We start from the raw sequence: 13,342 nt of genomic DNA, 5'->3' as shown, positions 1-13,342 counted from the left end.
GGAATTAAAGAAGAGCGATGTGGATGGAAATCTTGGGGGCTGGAAAATGATGCTCATCAGTGAAAATTCTTGCTATTGTGCAAATACTGTTTCAAACTAATAGTGGCAACTGTGTTGAAAGTTCTCATTCTTGCTTTGGTGTTTTGTAAATTGACTCTTTATTATTTTCTATATGTAGTTCCTAAAATATGTTATTCATTTACAAGTTTTTCTTTGTGGTAGCTTGTAGTGTTTTCTGTTCTCATCATCTTGAAAGTATAGGTTGATACTCTTATTAAGCATAATATTGGTACAGTAGATTATTTCTTTTTTTTTTAATAAAAATTTTTGTGCCTGATCCAGTATAATTACAGAACAGTGTAAATACAGAAGTGAAGCACCAAACATAAGGAGAAGAGATTAAGAAGAGGTGGCAAGAATGCACAGAAGTGTAGAAAAAAAGTCTTAATTACCCAGAAAACCATGATGGTGTGGTCACTCACCTAGAGCCAGACATCTTGGAGTATGGAGTCAAGTGAAGTCAAGTGGGCCTGAGGAAGCATTATGAACAAAGCTAGTGGAGGTGATGGAATTCCAGCTGAGCTATTTTGGTTGCTTAAAGATGATGATGATAAAGTGCTGCACTCAGTATGCCGTCAAATTTGGAATATCAGCAATGGCCACAGGACTGGAAGAGATCAGATTTCATTGCAATCTCAAAGAAAGGCAATGCCAGAGAAAGTTCACACTGTTATAGAATTGTGCTCATTTCACATGCTAGCAAGGTAATGCTCAAAATCCTTCAAGCTAGGTTTCAATAGTATGTGATCCGAGACCTTCTTGTTGTTCAAGCTGGATTTAGTAAAGGCAGAAGAACCAGAGGTTGCCAACATCCGGGTCATATAATGAAAGCTGTGGTTTTTCTAGTAGTCATGTTTAGGTGTGAGAGATGAACAATAAAAAAGGCTGAACACTGAAGAATTGATACCTTCAAACTGTGGTTATGGAGAAGACTCTTTGAGAGTCCCTTGGACTGCCAGGAGATCAAATTAGTCAATCCTAAGGAAATAACCCTGAGTATTCATTGGAAAGACTCATGCTGAAGCTGATGCTCCAGTACTTTGGCCACCTGATGAGAAGAGCCAACTCATTGAAAAAGACTGATGCTGGGAAAGATTGAAGGCAGGAGGAGGAAAGGATGATAGAGGACGAGATGGTTGGATGGCATCACTGACTCAGTGGACATAAGTTTGAGCAAGCTCCAGGAGATGGTGAAAGACTGGGAAGCCTGGTGTGCTGTAGTCCATGGGGTCGCAAAGAGTCAGATAACTGAGCGACTGTACAACAAATTGGAACATAGAAAAGCAAGGGAGTTCCAGAAAAACATCTATTTCTGTTTCATTGACTACACTAAAGCCTTGGTGTGGATCACAGCAAAATGGAAAATTCTTAAAGAGATGGGAATACCAGACCATCTTACTTGCTACCTGAGAAACTTGTATGCAGGTCAAGAAACAATAGTTAGAACCGCATCTGGAGCCTTGGACTGGTTCCAAATTGGGAAAGGTGTGCGTCAGGATTGTATACTGTCAGTGTACTTTTTAAACTTATGTGCACAGTACATCATGCAAAATGCCAAGCTAGATGAATCCCAAGCTGGAATCAATATTGCTGGGAGAAATAACAACCACCTCAGATATGCAGATAATACCGCTCTAATGGCAAAAAGTGAAGAGGAACTAAAGAAACTCTTGATGAGGGTGAAAGAGGAGAGTGAAAAACCTGGCTTAAAACTCAGCATTCAAAAAACTAAAATCATGGCATCCAGTGCCATCACTTTCATGGCAAATAGATGGGGCAAAAGTGGAAATAGTGGCAGATTTTATTTTCTTGGACTCCCAAATCACTGTGGAGCCACAAAATTAAAAGTTGCTTGCACCGTGAAAGAAAAGCTATGACAAATTTTAATCGTAATTTAAGTGTATTGTAAAGCAGAGACATCACTTTGCTGACAGTGTTCCATCTAGTCAAATCTATGGTTTTTCCTGTAGTCATGTATGGATGTGAGTTGGACCATAAAGAAGCTAAGCGCCAAAGAATTGATGCTTTTCAACTCTGGTGCTGTAAAAAACTCTTAGAGAGTCCCTTGGACAGCAAGGAGATTGAACCAGTCAGTCTTAAAGGAAATCAGCCCTGAATATTCATTGGATGGACTGATTCTGAAACTGAAGCTCCAAAACTTTGGCTGCCTGATGCCAGTAGCCAGCTCATTGTAAAAGACCCTGATGCCGGCAAAGATTAAGGGCAGGAGGAGAGGCAGAGGATGAGATAGTTGAATGGCATCACTGACTCAGTGGACATGAGTTTGAGCAAACTCCAGGAGATAGCGAAGGACAGGGAAGCCTGGCGTGCTGCAGCCCATGAGGTCCCAAAGTGGTGGACATGACTTAGCAACTGAACAGCAACAGTATAATTAAGGCAAATAGTCTTCTTTTACTCCTTTATAAGCACAAATCAGTTCTCTTTATCACTATCAATCAGTTCTCTTCATTCCAAATTTAAAGTATTGCCAAATCCTATAACTTTCTGAAAATAGAATCAGAGAGTGATGTTCCTAAGGTTTCATGACAGAATTTCACTCATTTTTTCCTCTATCCCTCTACTTCCTAATCACATTTAACTGGGAGAATGACTAAAGCACCTAGAATAGCGTTTTTCATATTTGCATGTGTATTTGAATTCACTGAGGGTCTTGTTAAAATATTGACTAATAAACTGATTTAGTGGGTCTGGGGTGGGACCCAAGATTCTGTTGTTCTAAACAGTCTATCCCAGGTGATGCTAGTGTAGTTGATGTGAGCCACATTTTAAGTATCAAAATTTAGGTAGTATCTAAAATTGCTCATGCTTGGTAGCAGTTTAATCAGTATCATTGCCTAGTGAAATATAGGCTTTAAGCTGAAGTTGTTATTTTGTTGTCTGTTGAAATATGTATACAGGTCAGGAAGCAACAGTTAGAACTGGACATGGCACAACAGACTGGTTCCAAATAGGAAAAGGAGTCCGTCAAGTCATCCTGCTTATTAACTTCTATGCAGAGTACATCATGGAAACGCTGGACTGAAAGAAACACAAGCTGGAATCAAGATTGCCGGGAGAAATATCAATAACCTCAGATATGCAGATGACACCACCCTTATGGCAGAAAGTGAAGAGGAACTAAAAAGCTTCTTGATGAAAGTGAAAGAGGAGAGTGAAAAAGTTGGCTTAAAGGTCAACATTCAGAAAACAAAGATCATGGCATCTGGTCCCATCACGCATGGGAAATAGATGGGGAAACAGTAGAAACAGTGTCAGACTTTATTTATTTGGGCTCCCAAATAAATGCAGATGGTGACTGCAGCCATGAAATTAAAAGACGCTTACTCCTTGGAAGAAAAGTTATGACCAACTTAGATAGCATATTGAAAAGCAGAGACATTACTTTGCCGACTAAGGTCCAGACGGACCTTAGGCTATGGTTTTTCCAGTGGTCATGTATGGATGTGAGAGTTGGACTGTGAAGAAGACTGCTGCTGCTGCTGCTAAGTCGCTTCAGTCATGTCCGACTCTGTGCGACCCCATAGACGGCAGCCCACCAGGCTCCTCCATCCCTGGGATTCTCCAGGCAAGAACACTGGAGTGGGTTGCCATTTCCTTCTCCAATGCATGATAGTGAAAAGTGAAAGTGAAGTCACTCGGTCATGTTTGACTCTCAGCGACCCCATGGACTGCAGCCTACCAGGCTCCTCCATCCATGGGATTTTCCAGGCAAGAGTACTGGAGTGGGTTGCCTGAAGAATTGATGCTTTTGAACTGTGGTGTTGGAGAAGACTCTTGAGAGTCCCTTAGACTGCAAGGAAATCCAACCAGTCCGTTCTGAAGGAGATCAGCCCTGGGATTTCTTTGGAAGGAATGAGGCTAAAGCTGAAACTCCAGTACTTTGGCCACCTCATGTGAAGAGTTGACTCATTGGAAAAGACTCTGATGCTGGGAGGGATTGGGGGCAGGAGGAGAAGGGGATGACAGAGGATAAGTTGGCTGGATGGCATCACTGACTTGATGGATGTGAGTTTGAGTGAATTCTGGGAGTTGGTGATGGACAGGGAGGCTTGGCGTACTGTGATTTATGGGGTTGCAAAGAGTCGGGCACAACTGAGCAACTGAACTGATACCAAACAGTGTTATATGCTATAGGTAATAAAGATGACTTAAAGTGCTGGTAGAAAGGCTGTACCCTACTCAATTCTTTGCCCTTGTATAGTGTGGAAGCTGCTGCTGCTGGTTGGCTTAGCCAGGTCCTGGGGTGGTTGGTTGTGGTGCCTGGGGTTTGGGAGCTAATGTTGGCCTGCTGGTGGGCAGGGCGGTGGGCTGGGGCTGATGTTGCCTGCTTGTGGGCAGGACCTGTTCCTTACACCAGTGACTGTGAGGTCCAGGGTGTTTTGGAGCTGGTGTAAATTCACGGGTGGGCAGAGCTGGATCCTGGGATTTCTGGCTACTAAGGCCCTGGGATTCCTGGAGCTGGTGTCAGACTGATGGTGGGTAGGACTGAGTCCTGATAGTGGGGTTCCAGAGGTCCAGAGGCTAATGCTGTCCCACTGATAAGTAGGGCTGGGTCCCAAATAGGTTGGCTTCTTGGCCTGGGTTGTCCCAGGACTGATGCTGACCTACTGGTGGGTGGAGGGGGTTCTGGCATGAGTAAGCTAGATGTTTTATTAATAGTTGCTATGTCATACCTGACTGTTTTGTGAGCCTATGGACTATAGCCCTTCAGGCTCCTCTGCCCATGGGATTTCCCAGGCAAGAATACTGGAGTTGCCAATACTGGTTACCATTTTGTTTTCCAGGGGATCTTTCTGGATCAAACCCACATCTCCTGCATTGGCAAGTGGGTTCTTTACCACTGACCACTGGGAAGCTCTAGTAAGCTAGATAGAAGATTCCAAAAATCCAAATTTGTGGTTGCCGACAGCAGTGTCCTTGTGGTAGAACAATGACTGCAACCAGCATCTGGGTCCCCAGTGAGCTCCACTTACTACCTGCCTCTCTGGGAGGTTCTCCAAGATCAGCAAATGGTTCTGACCCAGGCTTCTTCCAAACTACTGCTTCTGCCTTGGGCTTTGGAGTGTTTGAGATTTTGCCATTTTAATTACAATGTGTTTGCCTGTTAAGAGTGGTGTCTATTATATAGCTCTCAGATTCTCCTGAAAGTAAGCCTCACTAGCCTTCAAAGTCAAAGTTTAGGGGGGCTTATTCCTGGTGCAGGAACCCTAAGCAGGGGAGCCCAGTGTGGGGCTCAGACCTGTGTGGCTCCCTGAGGAGAACCATGCAATTGTAATTATTCTTCTGTGTATAGGTTTCCCACCCTGGGTCTTGATTGTCTCTTGTCTCTGCCTTTCCTACCTGTCTTGTGGCTCTTTATGTCTTTAGTTGTAGACAGTCTTTTTGCTAGCCTTCAAATTATTCTCATCAATATTTGCTCTGTAAATAGTAGTTGTAATTTTAGTATGCCTGTGGGAGGAGGTAAGCTCAGGATCTTCCAGTTTATTTACCATATGAGTTTCCTACTTGATAATGATTTTAATTTCTTTGGATCTCATAGAAATATTTGTGTCAGAAACTTAAAAATGCAGGTTTCTTGATTGACTTGGTGACCAAGAAAATTTTTCATTATATAACATCTAATGTTTTAATCTCTCTGAAAAAAAATTTTTCCATTGTTAAACTCATGTTGGTGGTTATACACATTTTATTGTAGATGCAATGTTTGTATTAAAATAGCCTGTATTTCTGATTTCCCCTTCTTCCTGGTTGTCAGTCTCAAAAATGAAACTAGAATTCATCTTTCCTTTTTGTTAGATCTTTTCTTCTCTACCTGCTTTTGTAGTAAAATGAAACTACTATTGACACCTTTAACTTTTTGTTGCTTTCCATATTCATTCTTGTTTTAAATTCTTTTTCCTCTTTAAATTCTATTCAAAGAAATGTTCTTTTTTCCTTCAGATAGGAAATACATCTTTGTTGAAAACTTTCTTTAAGTATTCTCTTCCATAAATTAGCTTGACTAAAGTCATGAGTTATTTTAAAACAGAAAAGCAGTGGTTAACCTTTTCTTACGTGGGACTTTCTTAAGTAGTGGAAGGAGTCATATATTGCATTTTTCCTTTACATACTATGCTTTTCTTTTTGACTCAGGAGTATATGTTGCTTATCAAACAATGTGCAGTTTGCATTTAGCTGAGAGGAAGTTGTAGATTTCGAGAATGTGTGACTTTTAAAAAATAGAAGAAAAAAGAAGTCCATAGGATAAATTTAAGAAGTTTCTATAATTGAGAGGTCTTTTTTGTTTGTTTTTCAATTGGCTGTGGTTTTCTGAATATTCTTTGGTTCAGTAGATTTTTATTTTTATTGTTTATTTTAGGAAGCAAGAAAGGTAGCACCAATGTTCCTCATAAAAAGAATCAGAAAAAAGATAAGGAATGCAAAAAGAAGCATTTTTCAAGTGGGTCCAAGAACAACAAAATTGAACCTGAAGAATTAACTTCAACTATCAGAAGAAGTCAAAGAATTTCTAGATGCCCATCTGATTGGTGGGTGGTAAAATCAGAGCAGAGTAAGTATTTTTATTTAAATCATATTCATTCTATGAGAGGCTCTGTGTTTGATTTATATTCCTGTTCCCTTGAGACAAATCTCATGAGGAAAAAATTAAATTGGATCGCCAACAGAAATATTAATTAATTATAAAGATATTCATGAAGCTTTATCATATATAGTATTTTAGGTATAGGGATATAACTGTAGAAAAATAAAACCAAAAATGAAAAATTGTTGCTGTTATATGACTTACATTCTACAGAAGGAAGACCAGCAGTATAGATATATTGGATGAGGTGAGGAACTATCCCTGGTGGCTGAGAGGTTAAAGCATCTGCCTCCAATGTGGGAGACCTGGGTTTGATCCCTGGGTCGGGAAGATCCCCTGGAGAAGGAAATGGTAACCCACTCCAGTATTCTTGCCTGGAGAATCCCATGGATGGAGAAGCCTGGTAGGCTACAGTTCATGGGTTCGCAAAGAGTTGGACACGACTGAGTGACTTCACTTTGACTTCACTTTCATGATGTGAATTAGATGAGAGCTAAGAATTGACAGTGTGATTTTGACAACATGGAGGTTGTTATCACCTTGATAAAATTGATTTTTGTAGAATGATGAGACCAAACGTCTCTGATTGAGGTGGGTTCAAGGGAGTTTGGAAGTGAGACCAAAGAGACAGTAAAATAAAGGGATGTGGCAGATGTGGGGTCAAGAGGTCTCTCTCTCTTTTTTAATATGCTTACTCTTTTTTAATATTAAATCAGCTCATCTGCTCTTTAAAATGACTGTGTAGAAAGGTACAGGATCACAGTCCTTGTGTAAGCAAGGAATTGGTGTGGGCTTCCCTAGAATAAAAGGGTTAGCTTTAGATTGAATCAGGGACATTAAATGTGAAAAGGTAAAGGCAGAGTACGTGGCAACACTTAGAAGTAGGTTGGTGGGATTGATGGGAGGATAAATGTTGAAGGTAAACTTTGAGTAGATTACTTTGTTTAGTTTATTACTCTTTAAAATGTGACTACCATTACTTCTATCTCATTAAGTTATACATAGTAAATGGCATATATTTACTATTAAAAGGTTAAATACTACTGTTACTGCTTTCGAGAACTCATCTTTTTGTCCCATGTTGCTGGAAACTGTACTATGGTAAATGAAGATGTAATTATATGCATTAATAAAATTCTTACAAAGCTGGGATAAGCATTCTTGAGCTCCATAATTTACCAAAAAAAACTTGAAACATGTATTAGTCCTGAGACATGTTGGGGTCAAGTAGGCAGTCACAAAAGTGGAGGAATGCTTATAGATCGCCTGGTCCAAACTCCTTCATCTGATGGAAGAAGAAACTAAGTCTGAAGCATAGAAAAGCAGCCTAAGTTCTCCTTAAGGTCAGAGACCTTTGTGCTAGAATTGAAACAACAGAACCCTTATTTCTTTACTCTTGATCAGCCTGTAGTACATGCAAGAAACATTTATTGTGTGCCCATGGTGAGGTAGGAATAGTGATAGGCTGGGCCAGGCAAATGAGCAACCTAGAATGGGAAATTTAAGAAGACACTTGATCTTAGGGCTGTGTGACTGACTTAGAATAAAGTGAAGTGAAAGTTGCGCAGTTGTGTCGGACTCTTTGCGACCCCGTGAACTATACAGTCTATGGAATTCTCCAGGCCAGAATACTGGAGTGGGTAGCCTTTCCCTTCTCCAGGGGATCTTCCCAACCCAGGGAATGAACCCAGGTATCCCGTATTGCAGGCAGATTCTTTACCAACTGAGCTATCATGTAAGCCCTACTTGGAGTAAGCACCTTCTTAAATTTTACACCCTAATTAGAATTTTTAGTTTTTTTCTTTATGAGAACTTTTAAGATGTACTCTCTGATAATTATTTTGCAATATATACTATATAAGATTATTGTGTTTTGCACCTTAAACTTGCATAGTCAGTTATGATATATGTCAGTTATATATTGATATAACTGGTATCTGTTAGTTGTATATTGATAAAACTGGGAAAAATTATTTACTACCCTAGGCTACTCTTGCTTTATAACAATCCTGCCCCTGCTGTTAGACATTAGGAATATAAAGATAGGTCTTGGTCTAAATGATTGGCAGTCTGCTGGAAGAGAGTGGTAAGTAAACATGAGCTGTATGTTGTTGTTCAGTCGCTCATTCATGTCTGACTCATTGTGACTCCGGGGATTGCAGCACACCGGGCTTCCCTGTCCTTCCCTGTCTCCCAGAGTTTGCTCAGACTTCTGTCCATTGAGTTGATGATGCTTTCCAACCATTTCATCCTCTGCCCGCTTCTCCTCCTGCCCTCTTTCGCAGCATCAGGGTCTTTTCCAGTGAGTTGGCTCTTCACATGTATCAAGATGTATGATAAACATCACAGGACTGAGTGAAGTGAAGTCGCTCAGTTGTGTCCGACTCTTTGCGACCCCATGGACTGTAGCCCACCAGGCTTCTCTGCCCATGGGATTCTCCAGGCAGGAATACTGGAGTGGGTTGCCATTTCCTTCTCCAGGGGATCTTCCAGACCCAGGGAAAAGGACTGAGAGGAGCTGCTTAATTTAGCCTTGGGGTGTAGAGAAGGCTTCCTGAAAATGGGATGATTAGGAGCAAGCTAAGTGATTGGCTGTGGTGAGGAAAGAATGTTTGAAGCAGAAGTATCATGTATAGAGATCTGGTGCTGAGAGTTTAACCTTTTAAAATTGTTTTGTTAAAATTATCTGGGGGAGTTGTTAAAACATAAATTACAGGATCTTACTCTGAAAATTTTAGTAGGTCTGAGCTAAGGCCTGAGAATTTGCATTTCAAACAGATTCCCAGGTAATGCTGGACTACTATTTAAGATCAGTGCTTTGGAAAAATGAAAATAGTTCAGTACTGCTGCCTATTTTGATTTGTCTATTAGGAGAAGAGTGTTGAGTTACGCTTAATGAAAAAGCACTTCAGTTCAGTTCAGTTCAGTCACTTAGTCGTGTCTGACTCTTTGCGACCCCATGAATCCCAGCACGCCAGGCCTCCCTGTCCATCACCAACTCCCAGAGTTCACTTAGACTCACATCCATCGAGTCAGTGATGCCATCCAGCCATCTCATCCTCTGTCATCCCCTTCTCCTCCTGCCCCCAATCCCTCCCAGCATCAGAGTCTTTTCCAGTGAGTCAACTGTTCGCATGAGGTGGCCAAAGTACTGGAGTTTCAGCTTTAGCCTCATTCCTTCCAAAGAAATCCCAGGGCTGATCTCCTTCAGAATGGACTGGTTGGATTTCCTTGCAGTCCAAGGGACTCTCAAGAGTCTTCTCCCAACACCACACTTCAAAAGCATCAATTCTTCGGCACTCAGCCTTCTTCACAGTCCAATTCTGTAATAAATTGGAATTAAACTTATTTGGAGATTCCCTGGTGGCTCAGACAGTAAAGCATCTGCCTGCAATGCGGGAGACCTGGGTTCGGTCCCCAGGTCGAGATGATACCGTGGAGAAGGAAATGGCAAACCATTCCAGTACTCTTGCCTAGAAAATTTCATGGATGGAGAAGCCTGGTGGGCTACAGTCCACATAGGGTCGCAAAGAGTTGGATATGACTGAGTGACTTTTCACTCACTTTCAGTCAAACATATTTGAACTTAATCCTTAAGCTATGGGTAATCACTAAAAAATGTTAACCAGATTGTAGTGATTCCATTTGTGTTTTCTAAGGATGATTCTTAAAACAGCGTAAAGGATGGATCGAAGAATGGCATGGATTGAGAAAGGATATCAGTTTAGAGGCTGTTTTAAGGAAAGAAATGATAAAGGTCTCTGCTAATGACAGGCAGCAGTGCTTAAAAGAAGAGGATCTGAGAAGCATTCTTCCCTTATGGCCCAGTGGTAAAGAATCTGCCTTCAATGCTGGAAACCTAGGTTGAATCCCTGGCTTGGGAAGATCCCCTGGAGAAGGAAATGGCAAGCCACTCCAGTATTCTTGCCTGGAAAATCCCATGGATGAAAGAACCTGGCGGGCTATAGTCCATGGGGTCACAAGAGTTGGACATGACTGAGCGACTTCAATTCTGAAGAAAGTAGAGTGACAGGATTTAGGATTGCTTGTGGTTGGGGGCAGGAGTCTCAGATGACTCATATATCTGAGATAGTGAAACTTTTCATTAAGATAGGAAATAAAACGAGTGACAGATTTGGGGGAGAGTGGTAGGTCAATATTATAGATATCAGCATGTAGATAATAATTATATCAGAATATAGATAGTAATTAAAGTTCTGTATAGATAGATCCTTCAAAGAAAGTACACAGAGAGTGAGAAGATGAAACTGGGACCTTGGGGAAATTCCAGGATGTTAAGAAGAATAGTAGGCAGAGCCAGAGAGGATGGTTTTGAAAACTTATGATCAATTTAACAGATTTGGTGCATGTATCTGTAAATTGCAAGCAGATCAAGCCAGTCAGTTTTAAAGGAAATCAACCTCGAATATTCATTGATGCTAAAGTTGAAGCTCTAGTACTTTGGCCACCTGATGCAGAGAGCCAACTCATTGGAAAAGACCCTAATCTTGGGAAGGAGTCAGACATGACTTAGAGACTAACAACAACAACAATCTATAAAGTGAAGAGCTGAATAGTTTATGAATTTAACTTGAAAACAAATGTAGATTACTATGAGATTGGGTGCATGTATATGTTTACATGAAAAATATAAACAATATTGATATTTTAGTGAGCCAGATAATCAAATGTATACTTACTTTATGTTATCATTTAATCCTGTAGGTTCTTTTTCTAGCAGTTCTTCAGTAAGAAATGAACTGTCAGTGTATCATAACAGTAGACAAAAACCACCTGCTGAAAAAACAAACCAGTCATCTAAGAATATTGGAAAAAAAGCTGCTCCATTTAAAAAGCAGAAGAGAGCTAACAAAGGCAGCTCAGGAGCACAGGTTTTATATGCTAAAGATTCTGGTGGTGCCCAGAATGAGTCATTGGGAAGCAATGAAGCAGACCTGGCTAAGAAGAAAAATCCTAATCCTTCTGGGTAATGTCTCTTATATATACAAAGTAATTATTTTTGTTTGACACTTAATAAATGTCTCTGTTATTCAGTCATTTATAGAAAGCAATATTAGCATAAAGGAGTCTATAGTCTGACAGACCTGGTAGTAAATCCATGGTGTGTCGTTAGTTGCGTGACCCCTCAGGCTAAATAGTACTCTGAATTTGTTTACTCATATTAAAATGGGGAATAATATATAGCACATGAGGTATGATGATAAATTTAATAAGGTAGGTGTTATTGTCACCTAACAATCCCTTTTTTAAATTGTGATATAAACATAAAATTTATCATCTTAATCATTAAACTTAAAAAAATTAATTTATTTGACTGCATTGGGTCTTAGTTGTGGCACAGGAGATGTTTGGTCATATCTTCTTTGCATCAAAGTTGTGGTGTACAGACTTTCTAGGTGTGGCATGTGGGCTCAGTAGTTATGGTGCTTTGAGTTACTCTGCAAGATGTGGGATATTAGTGCTGCAACTAAGGATTAAACCCATGTCCCCTGCATTGCAAGTTGGATTCTTAACCACTGGACCACCAGGGAAGTCCCCATCTTGTTTTTAAGCGTATCGTTTGAGTTGCTTTCTTTTTTATTTTTTTTAATTAATTAATTAATTTTTGGCTGTGGTGGGTCTTTAGTTCTGTGTATGGGCTTTTTCTAGTTGCGGCAAACAGGGACAACCACTCTCTAGTTGCCATGCACAGATGTCTCATTGTGGTGGCTTCTCTTATTGCAGAGCACCTCATCTAGGGTGAGCAGGCTTCAGTAGTTGTGGCTTTTGGGTTCTACAATGCAGGCTCAGTAGTTCTGGTGCAAGGTCTTCATTGTCCTGCGTCATGTGAGATCTTGCCAGATCAGGGATTTGGCAGACTGATTCTTTGGCAGACTGATTCTTAATCACTGGACCGCTAGGGAAGTCCAAGTTGCTTTCTTTTAAGTGAGATTAATATAATTTTAGTAATTGGGAATGCATTATTTTTTTTTCCAATAAGATGATAATATTTAACATTTTAAGTGCTTTTTATTATCAAGTGTTCGCTAGATGCTTTCAATGAATTCTCATCAGTCCTGACAACCTAGTAAATACTGCTCTTAACGCATTTTTGCTTTTTGATATAGCATTTGCTTATTCATTCATTCAAAAAATACTTAATGCATATTATGTATGAGAAATTGCAGGTGCTGGGGATGTAGTGAATACATGATTAGAATACTCTAAAATACATTACTCTATGGCATTATGGTGCATACTATCTATAAATAGTTCACTGAATTGTACGTTTACCCCCAGTGATTTGCAGTGCTCCCTCTGTCTTATGTCAGACTTCCATATTTATAGTAACTTATTCTTTATATCAGGAGAAGACAATGGCAACACACTCCAGTACTCTTGCCTGGAAAATCCCATGGACAGAGGAGCCTGGTGGGCTGCAGTCCATGGGGTCGCTAGGAGTCGGACACTACTGAGCGACTTCACTTTCACTTCTTATTTTCATGCATTGGAGAAGGAAATGGCAACCCACTCCAGTGTTCTTACCTGGAGGATCCCAGGGATGGGGGAGCCTGGTGGGCTGCCATCTGTGGGGTCACACAGAGTTGGACACGACTGAAGCGACTTAGTAGCAGCAGCATTCTTTATATCATTTGGTTTTTATAAAGAATCTTGAGA

At 40.5% G+C, this 13,342-nt stretch overlaps 1 protein-coding gene across 6 annotated transcripts in view; it reads left to right on the top strand.

The window, feature by feature from the left end:
- Window positions 1-13,342, top strand: part of CENPC (centromere protein C) — a 105,859-nt gene that overhangs the window by 61,311 nt on the left and 31,206 nt on the right. For all 6 annotated transcript variants that reach the window (XM_069594224.1, XM_069594223.1, XM_069594226.1 and 3 more), the window contains 2 exons: window positions 6,440-6,631; window positions 11,390-11,651. In XM_069594224.1, the coding sequence (XP_069450325.1) occupies window positions 6,440-6,631; window positions 11,390-11,651 (454 nt within the window). The remainder of the gene's footprint in view (window positions 1-6,439; window positions 6,632-11,389; window positions 11,652-13,342) is intronic.

The sequence above is a fragment of the Ovis canadensis genome, chromosome 6 (assembly GCF_042477335.2).
Source record: "Ovis canadensis isolate MfBH-ARS-UI-01 breed Bighorn chromosome 6, ARS-UI_OviCan_v2, whole genome shotgun sequence".
In the NCBI taxonomy this organism is placed as follows: Eukaryota; Metazoa; Chordata; class Mammalia; order Artiodactyla; family Bovidae; genus Ovis; species Ovis canadensis.
Note: the sequence above shows the minus strand (reverse complement) of the source record. Positions and strands in the feature narration are given on the sequence as shown.